The sequence below is a fragment of the Alligator mississippiensis genome, chromosome 2, assembly GCF_030867095.1.
Source record: "Alligator mississippiensis isolate rAllMis1 chromosome 2, rAllMis1, whole genome shotgun sequence".
NCBI lineage: Eukaryota > Metazoa > Chordata > Crocodylia > Alligatoridae > Alligator > Alligator mississippiensis.
Window position 1 is genome coordinate 212,723,965 of NC_081825.1, and position 22,022 is coordinate 212,745,986.

Sequence of the window (22,022 nt, forward strand, 5' to 3'; positions counted from 1 at the left end):
GGGGAAAAGAACCTCATCTTGGCTTTAAGTAAATATGGTATTTCAATAGAAGCTGCTCAGTTTGTTTCTCCAAATTTAAACATTCTCCATGTGAGATTGAATTAAGGGCCAGGGTGTTCAACATGAAATTTCAGGCATGGTGAGTTAACAGTATGCCTCATACATGTAGAGCAAAATGTCTTTGAACTTCTATTCTGTTTGAAGGAGGGAAGGTCACTTGAGACAGCTTCCAGATGCATTCAGGGGTAAATATTACCACTGAGACAATATAGAAATGGGAGATGCAGAGTTTCAAAGGAAACTCGGGGATGCAAACTGTACAATGAGCAGTACATGTTATCCTTTTGGAGACCTCATCCCTCCTAGACCTATTCTATGGATTTTTCCATGTAAGAGAATAGCTATAAGATCTGTGAAGCTGGTGTGGTTCTCCTCAGTTTGTGAGAGAAATATATAGCACAGTGGGGCCCTAATGTGTTTGACAGTTCTACTGGCTATTGCATTATAATAAATAAATTAGCACCAGGGGGGGAAGGGAGGGGCTGAACATTCATTCTCCAATCTGTGCATGGAGACAATACTTACATAACAGCTTCCCTATACAATCCTAACCATATGTGTATATTGTGTGTTTGGAAATTGAAATACACTAAAAAACCTTCTTATCCAAAAACAGTACATTTCAATACAACACCAAGAGCAATATCGAGGGCATCCCCTCTTAAAAGGTTTCCAGTCTAATATTTCTTTGCTGCTTACTGACCCAGATTTTAGGTATTATTAAGTTCATGTTGTTCCATTACTTTCAATCCATCTTAGTCAACTGCATATTTAATTAAAAAAACCTCAAACACTCAAAATGTGCCCATGGACTTAAGTGACTCATTTGGCTGGTGTGATTAAGGCATGCCTGTTCCAGCAGCCAACAGCACACACAAGAGCAACACCTGGCCACCTTTGACCCTCCAGGTACCAATTACAGCTGGTACCTCTGGGCTCATAGTTAGACACCTTTACTGCCCTGCCAACACACTGTGTCCATAGTGATAGAATTTTTTTATTGAGATTTATGAACATGCATCACACATTGTACAGATCTTTAAAAAGCTCTGCGTTTAACTTTAATGTTCACTGCTTCTTCCTCACATGGTTATTTAAATCACCAAAAGAAGCAAGGGGAAGAGAATAGGGTTAGCAGAATAGATTTCAGCCACATTGTTTTCATTGCAAGAGTGACTATATTATCAATCAGCTGCCTAAATTTAAAATGTTCCATTCGAGTCCTATTTGTCCAGGATCCTGGATAAAAAACCAGTTGTCTGTCCTTTCAGATTGCCACTTCACCTATTTGAAAAGCTGCTATATTATTATTACTATTACCGGGTCAAACCTGCCCAATTTCTGACAGGTAAAGTACAGCTACAATGATCTAAAGACATCAATTATTAGCAAGACCAAACAATTTCACCAACTTTTCATCAAACTGTATGATCAAATCCTTTCAATTTTGAGCTAGTATTCTAAGTGTTTGTTCCCTTGAATCACAGCTTTTTCCAAACTTCAGCTATTTCTGCTCCTTACTCCCATTCTTTTTATTGACAGAAGCATGTAATGCAAGGGTAACAGGGATTGCGTTGGAAAAAAAAAGTATGATTCAAAATTGAATACTATGCCAAATACCACAGGGACCAAAAATGAAAGGGTTCAAGGGATCACCCTATTTATGACACAATTAACACATTAAGCACGGCATAAATACAGAATGTAGAGGAAGTCTCATCAAAGGCGTTAGTTTCTTTATCTCCTTTAGTCTATTTGTGCTACACAGCATACAAGAAAGATACAAACTATAAGGCTATTTTTAAAACAATATATTTCTATGAAAAGTCTCTTTTATCACAAAGTAAAAGATAAAGGATTTATTTTGAAAAATCACTTACTGTAGTAATAGTAGGCAAAACTATGCTCTTTGGAAGTACTATGTAATTTGTTTAGTGATTCATCACTTCTATAAAGCTAAAGGAAAAAAATATGAGCACAATAACCCAAAATGAAGACTGACAGGTAATTTGGGGATAAGTACCGTAGTAATAGTATAAACTGCAATGATATCAGATAAATGTTACAATTACACAACCTTCACTTAGCAGTAATAAAATGTGAACAACTGTTCTGTCTATCTCAACAATCAAAATGACTATAGCACCCATCACAATCGTGCCGAGACAGTAAGGAGGCCAAAGTACAAAGACAGAAAATTGCTTTGCAATTTTCTTTAATCTCTCTTCAGGTTTTTCACTGTTTGCTATAGGTGTTTACTACATTTATAAGGGGAAATGTATCAAGGATCATTTGCATCCCTTATTAAGGCAAAATTGCCATTGGCTGCTTTAGGATTTTTGTGTCCAAAGGCTCTAGGATTCATCCTAGAATCAGCTTTACTTCTCCTCAAGCATATTTTCATGTAATACATTTGAGAAAAATTATGCAGTACTGAATTTACCAGGGCAAAATTGGTCATATAAGAATAATCTACTTGGAAAAAATGGAAGAGGAGAGGGCAGAAAATGGAAGCAGAAACTAAACAAAGAACTCACTGATTTAGGAATGAAAAACCCTGCCTAAAGGGATGACTCTCCCCTTTCAACTCAATTTAGTCAACAGCATGGTAATAGAAGAGAAAGGGTGAAATTAGGCCATTTAGGCACAGCTCATCAGTTGGGGTAAATGTAGTGTCACATGACTTTAGAGGAAACTTGGGAAGGACCTGAGCTTCAAAGAGGCACAACTTCTCCCTTGCATCCTTTGTGTACAGGTGCGCCATCTTTTTGCATGGGGCCAGTGGTACCCTTATTTATCCCAATATGTTTCAGCACCAGTCATCTGCTGCCACTGGTTTGTAATCATACTGCCCTCCCTTCTCTTTTTCAAAAATATGTCCTTCCCAGAAGCTAATCAAGAGACCCAATTTCCATGCTCCTCCATGGGCACTCTTCAGCAGAAACCTGCCCTTCAGGGAGGCATGCAACCAAGGGAAGGAAGAACCTACTTGATATGCTAATTTTCCATATACCCTTTCAAGGGATTTTGCTCTCAACAGTGCATCTTTAGTGAAAACACAGTGGAAATTTAAAGTCACTGAGGCTGCTGCAACCTTATTAGACTGGCACAATGCTAAATATCAAAACATCTTCAACAAAAATCGGATTTATGAAGGTTTCAATTTTCTCCTCCCTCACCCCAGTAAAAATTCTGTCAATCAAACATTAGCACATTAATTATACTCAGAGATTGTAGAACCACAAAGACCATTATGATCATCTCACCTGACTGCCTACATAGGACATGCAAGTACTACATTAAAATTCAACAGGCCAGAGTCTGTCTGTTCAAGATAACAATATTGTATGTTTAGATATTTGAATTTGGAGATTTATTTATGGTTTGATAAACTGAGGGCACACCATATAGCATCGCTGCTCCACTTATGGAATAAGCTAGGGCATGATTTAACCATGAGAAATTAACCAACCAGTAAATACAATGAAGGAAGACTGCAGGAAACTTCCTAATCAAGTATAACTTTCTTTAATAAAACTCTTTCATAGAAAGGCTTAATTAATATTCAGAATTCACAGCTCCAGGAATAGGAGACTACAAAAATATTAACATAACTTTGTTGATATATGTAGGTCAAGGGTACTGAGAAACAGAATAGACTGATGAGAAAATATTCAGGGGGGAACCCCATCATACTGGCTCTTTATGAGATCTAATGCTGTTTAGTCATGCTTATATGTTACTTCATTTTAAAATGGAACTTTAGGATTTAAAATAATTATGATTTGTATTCAACTTATTGTTTTAAATATATAGCTTCATGCCTTAACCCAATGGGGTGCGTTCAGACCAGCATGAACGTGCCTCTTGCTCTGCCTCAAACCCCTTTGAGGTGGGGCAAGAGGCATATGCGGGAATGAAAAAAATGGATACCCAGGGGTCTAAAAAACACACTCTGTAATAAAGTGGAGCAAGGCACAGTTCCAAACCATGCCCAGAGCCAGTCCTCCAAAAGAGACGCTCTGGTTTTGGCCGGAGCGTGTCTTTGGTGTTCCTGCAGCCCTTGGTGCTATCCCAAGCTAAGTGGGGGGGGGCGGTTTCATGGGTGTCAGCGGGTGAGACATGGCAAGGGATGTGGGGGGGAAGGGTTGGGGGAGTGGCCGGGGGGGGATGTCCCTGGGGCTGCAGGGGGTGAGGACCTGGCTCAGATCCCTGTGGCTCACTAGTCCGGCTTTGCACTGGAGCAGGTCGCACGGCTCTGGGAGGCATGCACAGAAGCCACGCCTCCCGGAGCCCTGCGACCCGATCCAGTGCAAAGCTGGGCTAGAGAGCCGCATGGGAATGAGCCAGGTCCTCACCCCCCCGCAGGCACAAGGGGCAGAGGCGGGAGCCAGCCGTGGGGCCCGGCCCATGGTGACAGGACCAGGCGCGGCATGCGCCAGGTCCTGCCATCCAGCCGGGTCCTTCCTATGGCAGCAGGACCCAGCCCAAGCAGCATGAGCAGCCCCGGCTTGGCTCCACGTGGTCCCCGCAACAAGCAATCTGCGGCCCAGCCTGGCCTGGCCCAATGCGCAGGGACCATGTGGAGTCTGGGGCTGCTTGTTCTGCCTGGCCCACATCCTTCCCACATCCCTCCACACACACCCACCCGCCTTCCCCCACATCCTTTCTCACCCCCTTCCTGCAAACACCACATCCCCCCATCACACACCCATCATGTGTGAAGAAAACCAAAAGCACACATCAACACATATAGGTATTTAGAATTTATTTTTTCATGATGATAGAGACACTGGTAGGCTTCCAAACTGCTTTAACATTGTAAATATACCAATAAAGCATTACCCAAATGATCACTGTCTCTCTCTCTATAGATATATGTGTGTGTGTGTGTGTGTGTGTGTGTGTGTGTGTGTGTGTGTGTGTGTGTGTGTGTGTATAGAGTGGTTTTTTGTTTTAACTGTGAAAGAGCATGGATTTTGCAGTATTTTTAAAAATGGATTTGGAATGCTGCTGCAGCAGTCCAGCTGGTACAAGGGGTAGTGTTCCCAGGTACCAATTGACTGGGCCCCAGAAGCTCCTGAGAGTGAGTAGCCCTGAGCTGCTTGCCAGGGCAGGATTTTGTACTGCTGGGGCCAGGACAGGGCAGCTTTTTATACTGCTGGGGACAGCATAGGTGCTGGCCCCAGGCTCTAGTTCCCCCTGGCTGCAGATCTGGGAGGAGCCAGGCAGGGTTATTTTGCCCCAAGTGGCACAATTTACTCCACAACAAAGTGCATGTCTAAGCATGTGTGCAGAGGCAAAAAGCCCCAGCTCAAATTTGCGCCACTCCTATTTGAGCTGCTGCAAGAGCACTTGCTTGCATGTGTGGACGTGCCCATGGAGTACAACTTATGATGTATCAAAGACCTTTTCCAAGTCTTGGAATATAATATGTAAAAAAAAATCAGGCACATCTTCATGCCCAAAGAGAGTCTCGTTTCACAAACAAATGCAAGCACTGAAGCGATTTGATAAGTAAGATTTTCAGGAGTTTGCCCCAAACAACACAGCTCACTAAAACCACTTCATATTTTTCCACTTGCTTTGACCCAATAACTAGGCATACTAATGAACAGGTTGGTAACTGATTAATTTAATGATATTTATAAGGAGATGGATAGTAATGAATGAAGGATAAGCTATGGATTTGCTACAGGAATATTCTAAGTTACAGGCACATTTTTTTTCCCTTTTTAAAGCAAAGTAATAATAAAAGGTTATTTCCTGTATTGTGCAATACTTAATTTAAATGCATTTATTATAATGACATTATTTCTAGTTATAAATGGCCAATGCACCCAAGCTCAAATATGTTTAATATGGACCTTTTTGTACCCTTGATGCCAGAAGAGAAAATGTTTCAGTAAAGTAATGAAAACTGCAAAAACTATTTGTTATCTCACTCATTTCCATTCTTTCCCATTTTTACAGGTTTTTTTATTTTGTGTGTGTTTCTGTCTGAGCGTGTGACTCATTATTGTCAAGCACTGTGTCTTATTGTTTCACACGTTTGTTGTACATAACAACTACCCTGCTTTCTAACCTGTTAACATGCCTAATGCCACTGTCTTGCTGGAAGGAAAGGAACATTAAGGAATTAGTAGTGACTATCTGGAAAGCAAGTGTCAGATGATCAAAGATATTTTACTATCATTATAAAAAGTGACTACCACACTCAGTGTGTAAGGTTAAAGAAACACCTCCCATGGAATTCAGCATTTGAGATTTTTTCTTCGTAGAGGTTTAAAAGAGATCAAGAAAAACTTGGTGCAGTTGCAAGGTACAGAAAGTGATTTAGATGCACAATTGGAGGTCAATTGTTCACTATCATCCTCTCTCAAAAGGTGCGCAGGTTTCCTCTGAAGCATTTCATAAGCTACATGTAGTCAGGTATAACAGTAAGATACACTGTCATCGGAAGAATAGATATTCCCCATGACTTCTCCTATGATAATGCACACATTACAACATGATTTCCAGCATGGAATAATGCCTCTAATATTTATGCTTCTTGACTATCTTTCCATTTGAGAAAACAGACAGCCCAATACAATCCTAAATCTGGGGTCGTGTTAAGCTTACATATTTCCATTTAAAAAAACCTGCCCAAAGCTAGCCTTCTTCTATCAGACTGGAGCATACCAAAAGGGTTCTGAAAACAGCTTTGAACAAGGCCCCACTGAAGGAGGCTATCAATTTAGTTGTGGACAAAATGAAGCATTTTAGGAGCTTCCCTCACATTCCAAATGTATTATTTTAAAGACTGCTAACAAAACTTCCTTAGACTTAAAAGTAGAAATAGGAACCATCTAAATTTCCTTAAGATTTGAGGACTGATTTTGCTGACAAGTATTAAAAATTAGTAACTTTAGACATCAAAGCTATTGTATTTGTTCTCTGTTCTTAAATAATCTGCATCATAGTCCCAGAAACACTTACAAACATGAAGTCCCAGCATTAACCCTATTATTTTTCAGGCTGTCAGACAAGCACATGCTTAAGAAAATCATATGTAAATACACACACACATATACTATGTCTACATCTATATCTGTGTTATATATTGTTATAAAAGTGTTTTTTCTATCCTAGAATGTTCAGAAACATCAGATGGCAAGAATTTTTGATGTAGTAGTTTTATATTTGTAACATTGTTTTAGGTCATTTTATAGGTACTGCAGTTAATTTGCTAATAACTTCATGCTTCTTTGAAGACATGTAGAGAAGGACTAAAGAGGACTAAAGGCCACTTATTTTACACAGGAAAGGATACAAAAAATACTCTCAATAAAATTATCAAATTCTCAAAATAATTTTGATTGATATATTGGTGGCATATATACCCTCCAAAGCATGCAGGACAGTGGGATAAAGTTTTAATCAGCATTTTATATGAGCTACATAATTAATTTGCAGTTTTGCATCCTGGGCAATATCACCTGTACTTTGTTCATTAAGCCATGCCTCCAGGAGTAATTCAAACCACTGAGCATCCTCCTACTCACCCAAAAATATGTCAATCCCTCCTCTGCCCATCTGGATCAAAATTACACAAGTCCAAAGCAAAGAGTGAGTCACGTTCACGTGCATTAAGTGACAGGTGTGTTGCAGGAAATCCTGGCATTTATAGGAGACCCCACAGAAAACGGATGAAGTACATGCTCTGCCCACACTCAGTCATTAGTGTGGAGAAAAGAAGACCGAAAGGAGATTTGATAACAATCTTCAAATACCTTATGGGTACAGAGATAAACTATACTCTGTAGCCATGGGAGATGGGGGTAGAAGCAATGGCTTTAAACTGCAGCAGGGGAAATATAGGTTTGAGATTAGGCGGAACTTCCTTAGTATGAGAGTGATCAATATATAAGGAGCTATTCAGACACAGCACCAGAGTTAACTAGGCTATTCTTCACACCTTATCAATGATTTGCACAGACAGCACCAACTATAACTGGGCCTTTGTTTCAGAGAGGAGATCATTTACAGACTCAGTCAGTACAAAAGAAATATTACATCATAAGTGCTATTACTATGACTCCAAATGCTCACCTGTGCATGAGAAATCATCCACACGGACATATCCTGGAACACAGTCACAACGATATGAGCCCAGCAGGTTAACACACACTGTATTGGCGTGACAGTAATGCATCTTAGCAGCACACTCATCAATATCTGAAGGAAAAAAAGAATTAGCAGGAATCAGAGTCAGAGTCAGAGTTGAATGCCTTAGAGTGACACAACACTGAAATAAGATGAGAGAAATTCCAATTACAAGCCTAAGAAGAACCTCAAAAGGCAACACATTTTAAACTCACATATTAAACTACTGAGTTTATAGTAGAAAACTATCAAGGAAGCATTAAGACTTCTGCAGCACAATAATGTACAGTTCACAGACATTTCCAAAAATGTGAAGTCTTGGGAAACTGAGAAATATTCAAGCCTCCCCCCACCTTAATATTTCCCCTGTTTAAAGTATTAAAACAAAAAAAAGTAATCATATAAACAAACCAAGTGATGCATGCTTCAGGTACTGGTCTTTCCAGTATCACTGGAACACTAAGTGCAGACAGAAGTGACAATATTTGGCTAATCTGGCCACAGAAAGCAGTTTATAGCTGTGACCAAACAAGTGCATGGTTGCAAAGAGCTTAAAAAATGGCCGATTGGTTGAAAATCTGACCCGTCATTGCATGAGGTATCAGATAAAGATGTTACAAAATGTAGTGTCTTCTGTAACTTGTGTCTGCTGAGCTCCCAGCCTATCCGTTTTCAGCATGGAAGGGGGAAAGGGTGCAGAGGGAGTTCAGTCTGGAGGGTTTTCATCCCCTCCTAGAGGGTGGGGCAAGTGTATTGCAGTCCCCCCTCCCAAGGTGGGAGGCTCCAATTCACCCACCCCACCGTCCAGCAACTTCTGTTCGGTCTGGAGTAATGTAACTCAGAACGCTTTGCAAAAATCTTTCTGGGTTACAGCTTGGAGCTGCACTTCTGTCTGCACCCTTTCTTCATGCCTCCTCTAGCTAAGTGTGACACACCCTGATCCCAGGCACACTCCCAAGGCCATACCTTCAGGGGTGTCCTTCAGCCCCAAACATCTTTTACCATCTGCTGCTTTACCACTGAGAAAAGACTGAGATGCTTCAAAGGTCACCTCCCTAATCAAAGTCACCTCAAATTATTCACCTCAATCAGGTTTTGCCAGCTCTTAGCAGATTTTGCCAACTAGAAGAATCACACCCCAGAAATGATAGATTCCCCTCTTCCTCAGAGGAGGCCTGCCTATATGGTCAAATGCTCTGAAATCACACCTACCATTAACAACAATGATTGTAAAAGACAACAAAAGGATTTATTATGAAAAGAAGGTCAAACACAAGAAATCAGTAACCATCTGTTGAGATAGAGAGAGATCTAAGAGTAAACCAACAAATGAAAATATCGAAACAATACTATGGTCTTATGTTGCATCTGACACCTAATATAGCTTCATTCAGCTCAACAGGTTAGAACATAGCTCCCCCTCTGACCTTCCTGACAGGGCTCCATGAAACTTCCCTTGTCTTCCTGTTTCAGTGCCTTGTTGCATGGTAATTTTAGGTGACTTCTGGAGCTCTTAACCCCAGGGTTGACTGCATGGTACCACCTTAAATGGCTTAAGGCATTCATTATACGGATGAAAGTTATGCCATTCCAGCGCAGGATTATTTTTAATTTGCCTAATTTTGTTCCTGTTCCATTAAGGTATGGCCACATCTCACAGCTATTCCACCCAAGCTGAAGTCCTCCAGCATCCCAGGATGTAGTGGGCCCTCCTGAGACAGGACTATATTCTTATTTACATCCTTTCAGACGTAAAGGGCATTTATACACGTGCTCTGGGAGATGGGGAGAGAGGCACTTTATTTAGAGTGGTTTCAAGGGCCGCTCAGATTAAGACGCCTGGAGCATCACGTGTATCCATGTCCCCACACTGAAAAATGGCAGTGGGGGGTGCTTTAACTAAAGCTCATCAAACAAGGCTTAGTTAAAGCACCCCTGCTGCCACTTTCGAGTATGGGGACGTTGATACATGTGATGCTGGAGTCTGCTGGAGCACAGTAATTACCACGTTGCAGCTATAATTACAGTGTATCAGAGCAGCTTTGATGCATATGTATAGGTACCCAAAGATTACTAATCCAATATCCTAAAGAGACACTCTCTCACTTAATTTTCCTACTGTGAGGAATGTCCTCCACCAAGTAGCCTGTTCTCGGGTGTTATTCTTGTAGGTATCTTCTCTCAAGATCATGGGTAACTGGTGCCACCTTAGTCGGGGGGGGGGGGGGGGGAAATGTGCCCCCACCCCCCCAGCGACCGGAGGAGGGGAGGGGGTCCCCCCACAACAAAACATACCGACTGATGAATAGCCGTGCTGCTCCTGAAAGCAGCTGCGGCACTCCCAGAAGTGGTTGCACCCTACATCCTGCACTCCCACTCCCCTGCTGGTGCACCAGCTCTCTCAGGGGGTGCCCCCCTTACACATTGCCACTGCTCAAGGTATAAATTCATCATTGTCTGTAAGGGCCAGGATCATGTGCCACAGACAACATCTACACAAATCTATTGAACTGGCCTTAAGCCTACCTATGTCAGATGCTAATTCTCACTGATTACTTCTCTCAGCTATTTAGGCTTCTCCCAGCTACTAAACTCATTGTTTAGGGAGCAATATCTGAAGATCACAATCATGTTAACCAATCCTAGCTCTATTATACCACATGAGATACATTTATATCAAATATCATAATATATATAACATAAGGACAGTAAGGCTAAATGCAGCTTGATGCTACTTACACAGACTACACATGCCATTATCAGTAAAACAGGCTCAAGAAAACATGCATGGCATTCCACAAATACCTCAAAATATAGGTTTGTGACACCAAATCTCTGAAACAACCCTGTGTTCAGGACTAGAAGAAAGGTAAGTGGAATTTTATTAGCTACATTGGCTCTGTGCTACTAAGCTAATGTCTGACACAAAGGAAACCTCAACTGCCCAAAGACAACAGCCTTGTTTGCTTTGCATTGTTCCAATGAAATGAAACAAACAAAAAAGCTGAAGACTCAGCCCAGTGACTCCACTTGTTATTAGCAGATTATTGCAGCTAATGTGAGGCCAGCACTCAATTTTTGTTGTTTGATTAAGGGAACTGAAACTGCCACTTACTAAACTGTTTAAATGTCATGAAGCTCACCTAAAGACGATTCTTCCTCCAAAATACAAGTTATTTTTACTTCAAGAACGAACAATTACCTTTACTGATTGGAACTGATTTTTCACTCATTTTAGGAAGAAGAAACTCTATTGACTTCCCAAGAATTATTCTAGAGTGACTGCATGCCAGTGTAACAGAATGGACAATTGGGCCTATTTTTTACTGCATTCTCTTTACACGTTATTTTTTTTATTGAATGTTATGTTCAATATAGACACTGAATTGACAGCATAACTGAAAATAAAAGTCTCCTGTTTCCTCTGTAAAAAAAGTGCAGAGCAGACAGGTTCTCAAACCCTTAACACACACATGCCTCAATCTGGCTTGAAAGAATGCCCATAAATGTGAAAAATAGTTCCATTTTCTTTGTGACAACAGGCCTTTCCTATTCATAGCAGCTCACGTAGACATATACAACCTAGCTTTGAGCTCCCTGGTTTGGGTGTTACTAAGCTTAGTCATGGCAACAAGGAGCCCAACACAAGCTAGAAAACCTACCTGAGATGCTGTGCTGAGGTTATCCATTGGTGCTGCTTCCATAGCAACACCGCTAGCAGTACCAAAACTAGTTAGATTAAAGCTGGCTCAGAAATGTCTATCCATGTTTTGCAATGTAGACAGACCTTCCACAACCTCTGTACTGAAATTGCAACAAACACGCCAACAAACATTCTGGTTTCTGCACTACGGACATCCATTCCATTGGGAATTAGAGGGACCACTAATTAAATAATTTCACATTGGCCACCAAACAGCTGTCAGTTGGCACTGACTTTTGATCACTACCAATACACGCTGAATTTGAAATAATAGCCTAAAGGCAAAAGATTCTATATTCCATCACAAATACCTTGAGCTATCTATCCACTTCCTTCATTCTGGTTGTTTCTGATGCTGAACCTCTTGATAAAATGTATAAAAATGTCAAAAGCATCAGTATATGAAAGAAAAATGCAAAAAAAAAAAAATCTTCCTACATGTCTTCTTATCTCACCACTGTGCAGTGGGGCCACCTGGGACATGCTCAGGTGTTGATATGTTCACCCTACTCTGCTTGCCGCCTCTTTTTGATAGGCTTTTGGTTCATAGCTTTGAGGGGTTTTGTTCTTGAATATCTAATAATTTCTGGCATAAAAGGAAAGGGAAAGATGCCTGAAAAGAAGGCATAGATCTCAAATCAGCAACGAATTCACCTAAAAATTAATCTGATATGGTGCCATCTTTGTCTTTAGCCATCTCGATGTATTCACTGGACAATGACCAAGAAAATAAAAATGGAGGTACTGAAAAGTCTTGAACAGGAAGGAATTAATTAGCATTTGATTCATTATAAGGGAAAGCACTATCAAAAGAATACCCACCCCCCTTTGCTCCCCCTCAAACTACCAGAAGTGAAAATTAAATTCACAATCCTGAGTGGCACCTCTCTGCAGCACAATGATCCTGCTGAATCTCATAAGAAATACTAACAACTTTAAGCACTGTTTTGATTATAGATGGGTAAACTGACAGCTACCAGCACTAGCCTGCAGCCCTAGTCCTCATGTTCAAGAGATTAAAGGACTAAATTTGGCCTTGGCAAAAGAGGTGAGGAGATAAGTCCTCTTTCCTCTTTGCTCACCCACTGAAGCCCTTCCTCAGGCTTTCCCTGTGCCTCTTCTTGTTTCTCATATGTTCACTTTCATTTTATATTTTCCACTGCCTCTATAAAAATGTTAAGCCTAATCTACATACATCTCTTTTACAGGGGACAGTTATGGGAGGTCACAAATTGGTAAGAGTATTTTTCCAGATAAGTTCTATAGATAAGAGGTCCAGAACTGTTGGTCCACAACTCTCTACAAAACCTTATGTAAGATTAGGTATCCATGACAAAAAGTCTTGGGTTTTTACTTAACATTGTTACAGTAACATCCATAAACCATACGATAGTATATATCAGCTTGAATGTAATGGAACTCAAATTGTGATTCATGCGTATAGATTGCTTGTCGCATTTGAAATATTAGAGCTCATCTTCTGATGGTCTTTTGAGGTGATAAAAATACATGATTTATGTTTCTCTCTGGGCTGGTGAAGTAGTTTGTTTTTCTTTTTAAAAGGTATACTTATGGCCTTTAAAATTAAACTTGACATAGCATAATGATCCTTCACATATCAGCAACTTCCATCTGCATAATCTCGTTCTCTTCAATGACAAAGACACATTTGGGCTACCGCTTTTCAGTGAGGATTATTGCATTAAAGTATAGTTTGGTTTGGTAAAAAGAACAAGACCATCCTTTAACTACATTTAAAGTATTGTCTTAATAGGTATTTAAGAAGACTTCATTGCCTGTATAGAGCACTCCTAAGGTAAAATGCTCCCAATATAGCTGTCAGGTAAAGGCCATATTTCCTCTATTTCTAATATAATTCATGAACTTTCAAGGATGAAGGTAATGACACAAAAAGGAAAGAGAACAATATTTTGGGCCAAATTCCCAGCAGGTGAAAATTAGCATAGATGCACTGACCCTAACCTCAGCTAATATAATTTGGTATAGCTCAAATCAGGATGCCTGATAATGAATAGTAAATGATTTGTACATAAAAATAAAAATATACTAGTCAATTAACTGCCTTATCATTGTACCATCCTCTTTGTCCATATCAGAGTCAGAGTCAAGAGTAAATTATAGTGTCAAAGAAAAAGGAACTCCTATTAAAAAGTCAATTAATTACAATTATTATACTATTTATTCATTTATATTATTTGAGTGTATTTGAATGAAATAAAACTGGAGGAAAACCATTTTATGCAAGTCCACAAGTACTGAAAAAAAGTAAACAAAGTCTGAACTAAGCCCCTAAGAAACCATGCCTGCTCCAAGAGAAAGGCAAGAAAGATAAATTAGCACATTAAATACCCATGCTAAATATATTTATAGACCCAAAATGAGAAAGTATGCATGGCCAAACCAGAAGGGATTTTCTTTTGTGCAACTCAGTGGGACTAGGGAAACGTCCTCAGCCAACTCCATCAGTAGTCTAGTCACTAACATGAGTCTGGCACATGCTTGGTCTTTGTTCATTATTAATCACCCCCACTATACTGTAAAAAAGTTACTACTTCCAAAAAATCATCAAACTCTTTAGATCCTCTTTTTAAGTACCTGCTTTCCCTCATGAAATGATGGGACGTTTCACACCTATCATCAGGCCTGTTGGGGTCATAAAAATATGCAGCCTGTGAGAATAACCTTGAAGGCAAAACAATTTAAATGACTGCCAGAAACTGTATGTGTTTTAAAATAACTTTCTTGGAAAGGGTTAACATCATTACCAGTTATTTGCGATTCTAGCACAAATCTAATGGGAGGCAATAACACAAATGTATAAAAATAAATATTCCAGCATGCCAGTAGGTGATTTTTTTTAAATCTATGTACGACCTTTCTATGTGCTGGCTTCAATTTTAGAATCAAATGCCATCATTAAAAACAAATCCTCCAAACCTACTGGATGTTTCATTTGAAATCATATGCTACCATATCTCATCTTAAATTGCAGCCATTTTGTGCAACCCAATTCTCTCATGAAGAAAAAAATGTTTTGGTTGTTTAAGCCAATATTATGGTTTGTCCAGTCATGTTTATTGGCAGCTACTGGTCTCAGGAGACCATGGAGATTGTGCTTTTGGTGGGTTACTGGGTACCACCACAGCTTCTTGAGTGGCTGAGGAGTCCAATGCATAACAAGCAGACCCTCCAGCAAGTTGGACATACAAACTCAGTTGAGCTTGTGCCAGCATAGTGAGTACCATCTTGCCTTGCCTGCCTCTGATGCTTCTTTTCTATCTCATTATTGACCATCTCTATATTGAAGTGATGTAGGCCCTGCTTCATGGCAGTATTCCACTCGCAGCAATCTGAAGCGATTGATTCCCAGTGTTGGCCATTGATGCATAGCTCACACAAGTTTTTTCTTGCAGACATCAACAAAACAGAGTTTGGGACATCCATATTGATGTTTGCCAGTGGCCAGTTCACAGTAGAGTATGTCCTTGGGGATTCAGCCATTGCTCATATGATTCACATGTCCTAATCAACAGAGGCATCTCTGTCTTAGGAGAATGAACATACTGGGTATCTAGGTCCATTCCAGAACAACAAAGTTGGAGATTTTTTTATGCCATGTTACACCCATGATATGACAGACAAAGATGGAAACTGTTCGGTTTTCCTTCTTCCTTGGCATAAAGAGGCCATGTTTCACTGTCGTACATTAAAGAGCTAAGTACACAAGGGCTGTAGAAGGGCATCTTTGTTGAAAAAGCAAGTGCTCTGTTTTTTACAAACTCTCTTTTGAAATATAGCCATGGCATTGCTTGCCTTTCAAATGCAAGTGTTAAGTTCGGCTTCCAAGCCAAGATTTTCCGAGACAACGGAGGCCAAGTAAGTGAACTTCTCAACCACTTCCAGGCTTTCATCAGGAGGATGGTCAACTTGTTGATCCATGACTATTGTCTTCTTTAGGCTAATGGTCAGACCAAAATCATCACAAACACGAGAAAAGTGATCCATGAGAATTTGCAGCCCTGTTTCTTTATGATTAACAACTGGTATGTCATTGGCAAAGAGCATTTCACAGACAAGAACTCTCTCAGGTTTTAGTTTTTGCTTTGAGATGAGTGAGGTTAAAGAGTTTCTGCATCAGATCTTGTCCAAAGGCATATTCCTTCTGAAGAGCAACTGAATGCATATTTGAGTAGGACAGAGAAGAAAATCCCAAAAATTGTCAGAGCTGGGACATAACCCTGTTGGACACCACTCTTGATTTCAAATTCTTCCAAATGTGGCCCATCAAACTGCACTGTTCCATATATACCAATGTGGAAGGACTTCATGATGCTCAGGAGCGTAGGAGTGCAGCCAATCTTTTTCAGGATTCGGAACAAACCATCTCTGCTGACAAAATCAAAAGCTTTGATGAAATTGACAAATGCTATGTACAGAGATTTCCTTTGTTTATGGTACCTTTCCTGTAGCCATCTCAAGGAGAATACCATATCCACTGGTTATCTACCAGATCTGAAACCACATTGAGACCAAGGGTAGATTCTGTCTGTAAGGGTCTGCAGTCTTAGCAGTACGACTTTGATGAACAGCTTCCCAGTGATGCATAGTAAGGATATACTGTGATAGTTACTGAAGTCACTAATATCACCTTTGTTTTTGTACAGAGTGACTATGCTTGCATCCAGAGACAGCCGCAGCAGGGTGTGAGGCCCAGAAGTGAAGAAGCCAGCAGCAGCAGTGAAGGGGGGGAGGGGGGTGGGAAGCGGTGAGCGGCTGGATGAGAAGCCGGCAGTGGCAGTGCAGAGTCGCCAGCACTGGGTGGGCCCTTCAGGAGGGGCCATGGCTACTCCACTCAGCTTCGTGGGGGCCCCAAAGCGTGGGGCTCTAGGCAGTTGCCCTGATTGCCCCTGCCCCCCCAGGTATGGCCCTGCTTGCATCCTTTATATCTTGAGAAGCTTCACCTTCTCTCCAATACATACATATTAATTCATGAAGATGGAGGAGGAAGAAGGATTTCCCACACTTAACAACTTCAGCCAGTATGCAATCCACACCTGGGGCTTTATCACAAGCAAATTGATCAATGGCTTTTTCTACTCTGTCTATACTAGATTCATGGTCAAGTGCTGTCAGGGTTCAGAGGTCTTCAAGTGCATCAAAAGTAGAGCCATGGACCACATTTTCACAAAAATAGAGTTCTAAGCAGTGGTCAACCCATCGAGCCATCTGCTTATTGTGATCATTGATGACTTCACCTATGGAGGATTTTAAAAGGGCGGTCTTCCTTGGAACAGGCCCAAGAGCTTTCCTGATGCCCCCATACATTGCTTGCATGTCACCTAGGTCAACAGCTTTTTGGATACTTTCACACAGCTGTAGCCAATAATCATTTGCATACTGTCTCACTGTACATTTGACCTTTAGCTGGATCTCTCAAAGTGCCTGCAAGTTGGAGTGACTAGGGTCACACTTACATTCAAGGAGAGCTGACCATTTCTTTTCTAGGAGCAGGATCATTTCAGATGAATTCTCATCAAACTAATCATTTGAATGGTGATACCAGGTACCACAAGGGTCCAACGCAGTTTGATAGATGGCTCCTTTGAGCTGAACCCATTTCTCCACAGCAGTATTACATGGGCTAGGAAATGATAGAGCCCCAGAGAGAGTTTTGATTAACTGAGACTGTCTTCGGCTTTTAGTCACATGGCATTTATTTGAAGTAAGGAGAGTTTCTTGCTATTGTACAATTTCCTGGGATACAATCTGACTTTCGTGCACAACAATGAATGATCTGTATCATAGCCAGCACTCTGACAGGATCACATGATGATTACAAACTAAAGACTGGCAAACTTAGCAAGTTTTCAGGTTTAAATACCCTTCTTCAGGCTAAGGACACATCTGCAGTTGTTCTGTGCTCCTCCTGAATGGACTGAATAGTAAAGAGGCCAGAGGGTGGTATGCATGTACAAGAAAGCCAGTCAGTGAAGATGTTAATTGAAGAGTCAGCTGGTGAGAGACGGGGGGAGGTGGGGTAAGGGAGATGGAAAGGGGAATGAATGCAACTGGTGAACAGAGGAGAGGTACCTGGGAGGACTCCGGTGTTAGGCAGGTTATAATGTGTCATAAATCCAATGCTTATATTTAGTTCATGATTTTTTTGTATCCAGAAGTTCATAAGCTCAGCTGTGAAAAAGTGTTTTGTAAATTCCCTTTGCGGATACAACTGTGAGATTGGAGAGACAGTGGTTTTCTTGTGAGAAATGTGCTCCCACAGGTAATTGGGTATTCCTGTCTTTCATAGACTTCTGGTGTGTGTTCATTCTGGTGCGCAGTTGTTTGATTTCTCTTAAGTTTTCCATCAAGGCATTTAGTGCACTGGATGAGATATATTACATTTCTGGAGGTGCAGCTGTAAGATCCAGGAATGGTGATAGTTCTGTTATGGGGAGTAATAATTGTGGGGGTGATGGAGATGTCCTGGCAGGTTTTACATTTCTTGTCATGGCATGGTCTGGATCCATTTGGATCCATTTGGGCCACAGGAAGTTTGCTTCTGGTGATGAGGCTGGCAAGGTTCCATGCTTGTTTGAAAGCTAAGATGGGTGGTTCTGGAAAGATGTTTTTAAGAATTGGGTCGTCTTCTATATGGGTTGCAACTGTTTAAGGAATTTCTGTATAGGTTTGAGGGAGGGGTGATATGTCATAACCAGTGGTGTGTGATTCGTGGGCGTTTTCCTTTTTTCCTTCTGTACTACAGTAATTCTTCACATAGTATCCAGCTGGTTCTTTCAGATGTGCAATCTATTTCTCTGGAGGAGTGTCCTTCTTGAGTGAAAGCCTTTTTGAGATTTGTGAGGTGCCAATCCTAGGTGTTCTCCTCAGTGAAAATTTGGTGGTATCTGAGAGCTTGGCTGTATATTACAGTTTTCTTTGTGTGTTTAGGATGATTGCTGGTTCTGTGCAGATATGTATGTTGGTCTGTGGCTTTCTTGTATAAAGTGGTCTGCATTTTACCATTATGGATATTGATCATCATATCTAAAAAGGAGATGCTGGTGCTGGAGTATTCAAGAAATAGTCAGATGGATGGGTGATGATTATTGAATTTCTGATGGAACTCAATCAGAGATTGCAGGTTTTCAGTCCAAAATGATGAAGATGTCATTGATACATTTTAAGTATAGCAAGGGTTTAATAGTGCAGTCCTTGAGGAGTTCTGATTGTAGGTGCACTGATCAACTGGATCTGCCAATCTTTCTAATTCCAGCTCCTGTTAGAATTCAACTGATGCAAAGTCCCCCAGACCTGAGCCTGGTAGGGACCATCCCACCTACAGGAAAAGTTCTAACATTTCCAGTACTTCAGGCTGGCACTGTATTATATTTAATCCCAACTACAGGATCCTATTTATACCCATGAAAATGCATAATTCCAAAATATATGCATGTCAAGAGCAGAAATGGGAAGTTTAATTTGGAAGACCCACTCCTTCCTATTTTCTACCGTTCTACTTTTCAGGCACATAAACAAAAACATGTTTTACCAACTGGTACAAAGGGTCCTTTATGACAGCAATTTCTAAAGTATAAAAAATTATTTTTTAGCTGCTGGAGCTGAAGTCTTTTACCTTGTGGTTATATTTAGTGCAGGTGCTCACTCTTGTAGCCGATCGGTTGCCATTCAGACGGATAGAAGTCTTCTGATATTCCTAAACTATTTGCTCCCTCGCTTATGATTAGAAGCACCCCAAAAACAGCCATTTCATAGATTTCACAGACATTATGGCTGGAAGGGACCTTGGAAGATCATCAAGTCCAGCCCCCTGCCCAAAGGGCAGGAAGTCAGCTAGGGTCATAGGATCCCAGCAAGATAAGCATCCAGTTTCATCTTGAAGGTGTTCAATGAAGGTGCTTGAACCACCTCCGGTGGCAGGCTGTTCCAGACCTGGGGGGCTCGGATAGTAAAGAAATTCTTCCTTATGTCCAGCCTGAAACGGTCTTGTAGTAGTTTATGACCATTCGACCTAGTCGTCATCCCTTGGGGCGCTCTGGTGAACAAACATTCCCCCAGATACTGGTGGTCACCCCTGATAAACTTATAGGTGGCCATCAGATCACCCCTGAGCCTGCGCTTTTCCAGGCTAAAGAGCCCCATGGCTCTCAGCCTGTCATCGTAGGGTCTGCTTCCCTGACCTCTGATCATGCGCGTGGCTCTTCTCTGGACTCTCTCAAGCTTCTCCACATCCTTTTTGAATTGTGGAGCCCATAACTGGACACAGTACTCCAGCTGTGGCCTCATCAAGGCCGAGTGCAAAGGGAGAATGACGTCCCAGGATTTGCTTGAGAAGCATCTATGGATGCAAGCCAGCGTTTTGGTCGCTTTACTAGCCGCAGCATCGCACTGCAGGCTCGTGTTCATCTTGTGGTCAATGATGACCCCCAAGTCTCTTTCTTCCTTAGTGCTAGCCAACATAGCACTGCCGAGTCTATAAGGATGCTGCGGGTTTTTCTTCCCAAGGTGGAGAACCTTGCATTTATCGGCATTGAACACCATCAGATTCTCGTCCGCCCACTTGCTGAGCCTGTCCAGGTCAACCTGGATCACTCACCTGTCTTCTAACTTTCAGAAGGTTAGTTCTGTATAAAGGTTGTAATGACATGAAGAATTCAACTATATACTGCCTTAGGAACTAGGGTGCAGTATGTGTTCACCTTTCCACCTCCCCCCCTCTTGATAATGTTTGAGCTGAGATACACCAACTGTCTATCTAGTGTCATTATTCTATGGTTTTTAATTGTTAAAGCTGTTCACAACTGAAGCCTCAATTGATCTAATTGCCCCTTTTTACCCATTATGTGCTAGTTGAGACTCTCTGACCATTCCCCCAGAATGCTATCATCCTAGAATACAAGCATATTATCCCTTTGAAAACTCTCTCTGCCGAAAAATGTAAGTCATAATTCCACTCTTTAAACCAGCCTGAATACTCCTTAGATTTTTTTATTTCTATCATTAGCTTGGTAATGTAGGATCTATTATTAAATGTCTGTGTATTTTCTGAAGTGCCCTAAGATCTCTTAGCATGATAAGGGGTTATAAATTGAACTTGTTGTGGTAAAAAATAATTAAAATTGCTTGGAATGCTGCCTTTTCTGTATTAGTACTTTTTTAAATCAAGTAATATGTTTTCTTTTTCTCTTTTTGTAATGAAAAGGGGCTACTTTCTTAACTACAAGTGAATGGCTCCAATCATCTGATAAACACATTAATGGAAAATATTCATAGTATTATAAATATTATTTTGTTAAAAAAGACTTTACTGCTATAGCTCTCAGGGATGGCTAATAACTTATTCATAAGGCATCTCTGACAGTTACAAATAAATTATTTTTAAAAATATGCAGTCAAAATTCACATATGATAATACAGCTTTGAGAATGCAGATTAAAAATAACCATCCAAGGCAGAATGGAAGAGTTTGGGGGAACAGGTTGTGGCTAATGGCAGCGGCTCATTCATTTGCTCAAACATGCCATAGCAAGTGTTTTGAAGAAATTCAAACTATTTCTTATATATTGAAAATATCACCACTCTCTCTGATGATTAGAAGAAAACTGAAATTCCCATTGTTTCTAACCAGGGTTACTCAGGCTTTTATTTATTTATTTCAAATTATTCTTTGAACGTATGCTTGATGTATTTGCTTAGAAGGCAGGAGAGCACAGCAAGTTATTTAGCCAGGGGTATTTGTGGAAGTATATATATCTCTTCAAAGCCACCATTTAATTGTCATCTACACTAATATTAAGAAGGGTATGTAATAAGAGAACTACTCTCTCATCAGCTTGGATCTGCAAGGTAATGAGCATTATAAACTCCTACTCCAGTTAATGGCTCCCACCATCAGGCATGCTCTTGCTGCTCAGCACTGGCCAACCAGAGCATATCAGCCTGAACCCCAGAAGACCACACCCCTAGTGAAGCACTTTTGCAATGGCAGACTCTTGGGCTATATACACACACTCAAATAATCTGGAAAATTGTTCCAGGTTTGTTCTTATGATAGAAAAAAATACCTGTAGAT

At 40.7% G+C, this 22,022-nt stretch overlaps 1 protein-coding gene across 2 annotated transcripts in view; it reads right to left on the reverse strand.

The window, feature by feature from the left end:
* NELL1 (neural EGFL like 1) overlaps positions 1 to 22,022 on the reverse strand; it is a 525,706-nt gene that overhangs the window by 253,581 nt on the left and 250,103 nt on the right. For both annotated transcript variants that reach the window (XM_019477067.2, XM_019477066.2), the window contains exon 13: positions 8,155 to 8,280. In XM_019477067.2, the coding sequence (XP_019332612.2) occupies positions 8,155 to 8,280 (126 nt within the window). The remainder of the gene's footprint in view (positions 1 to 8,154; positions 8,281 to 22,022) is intronic.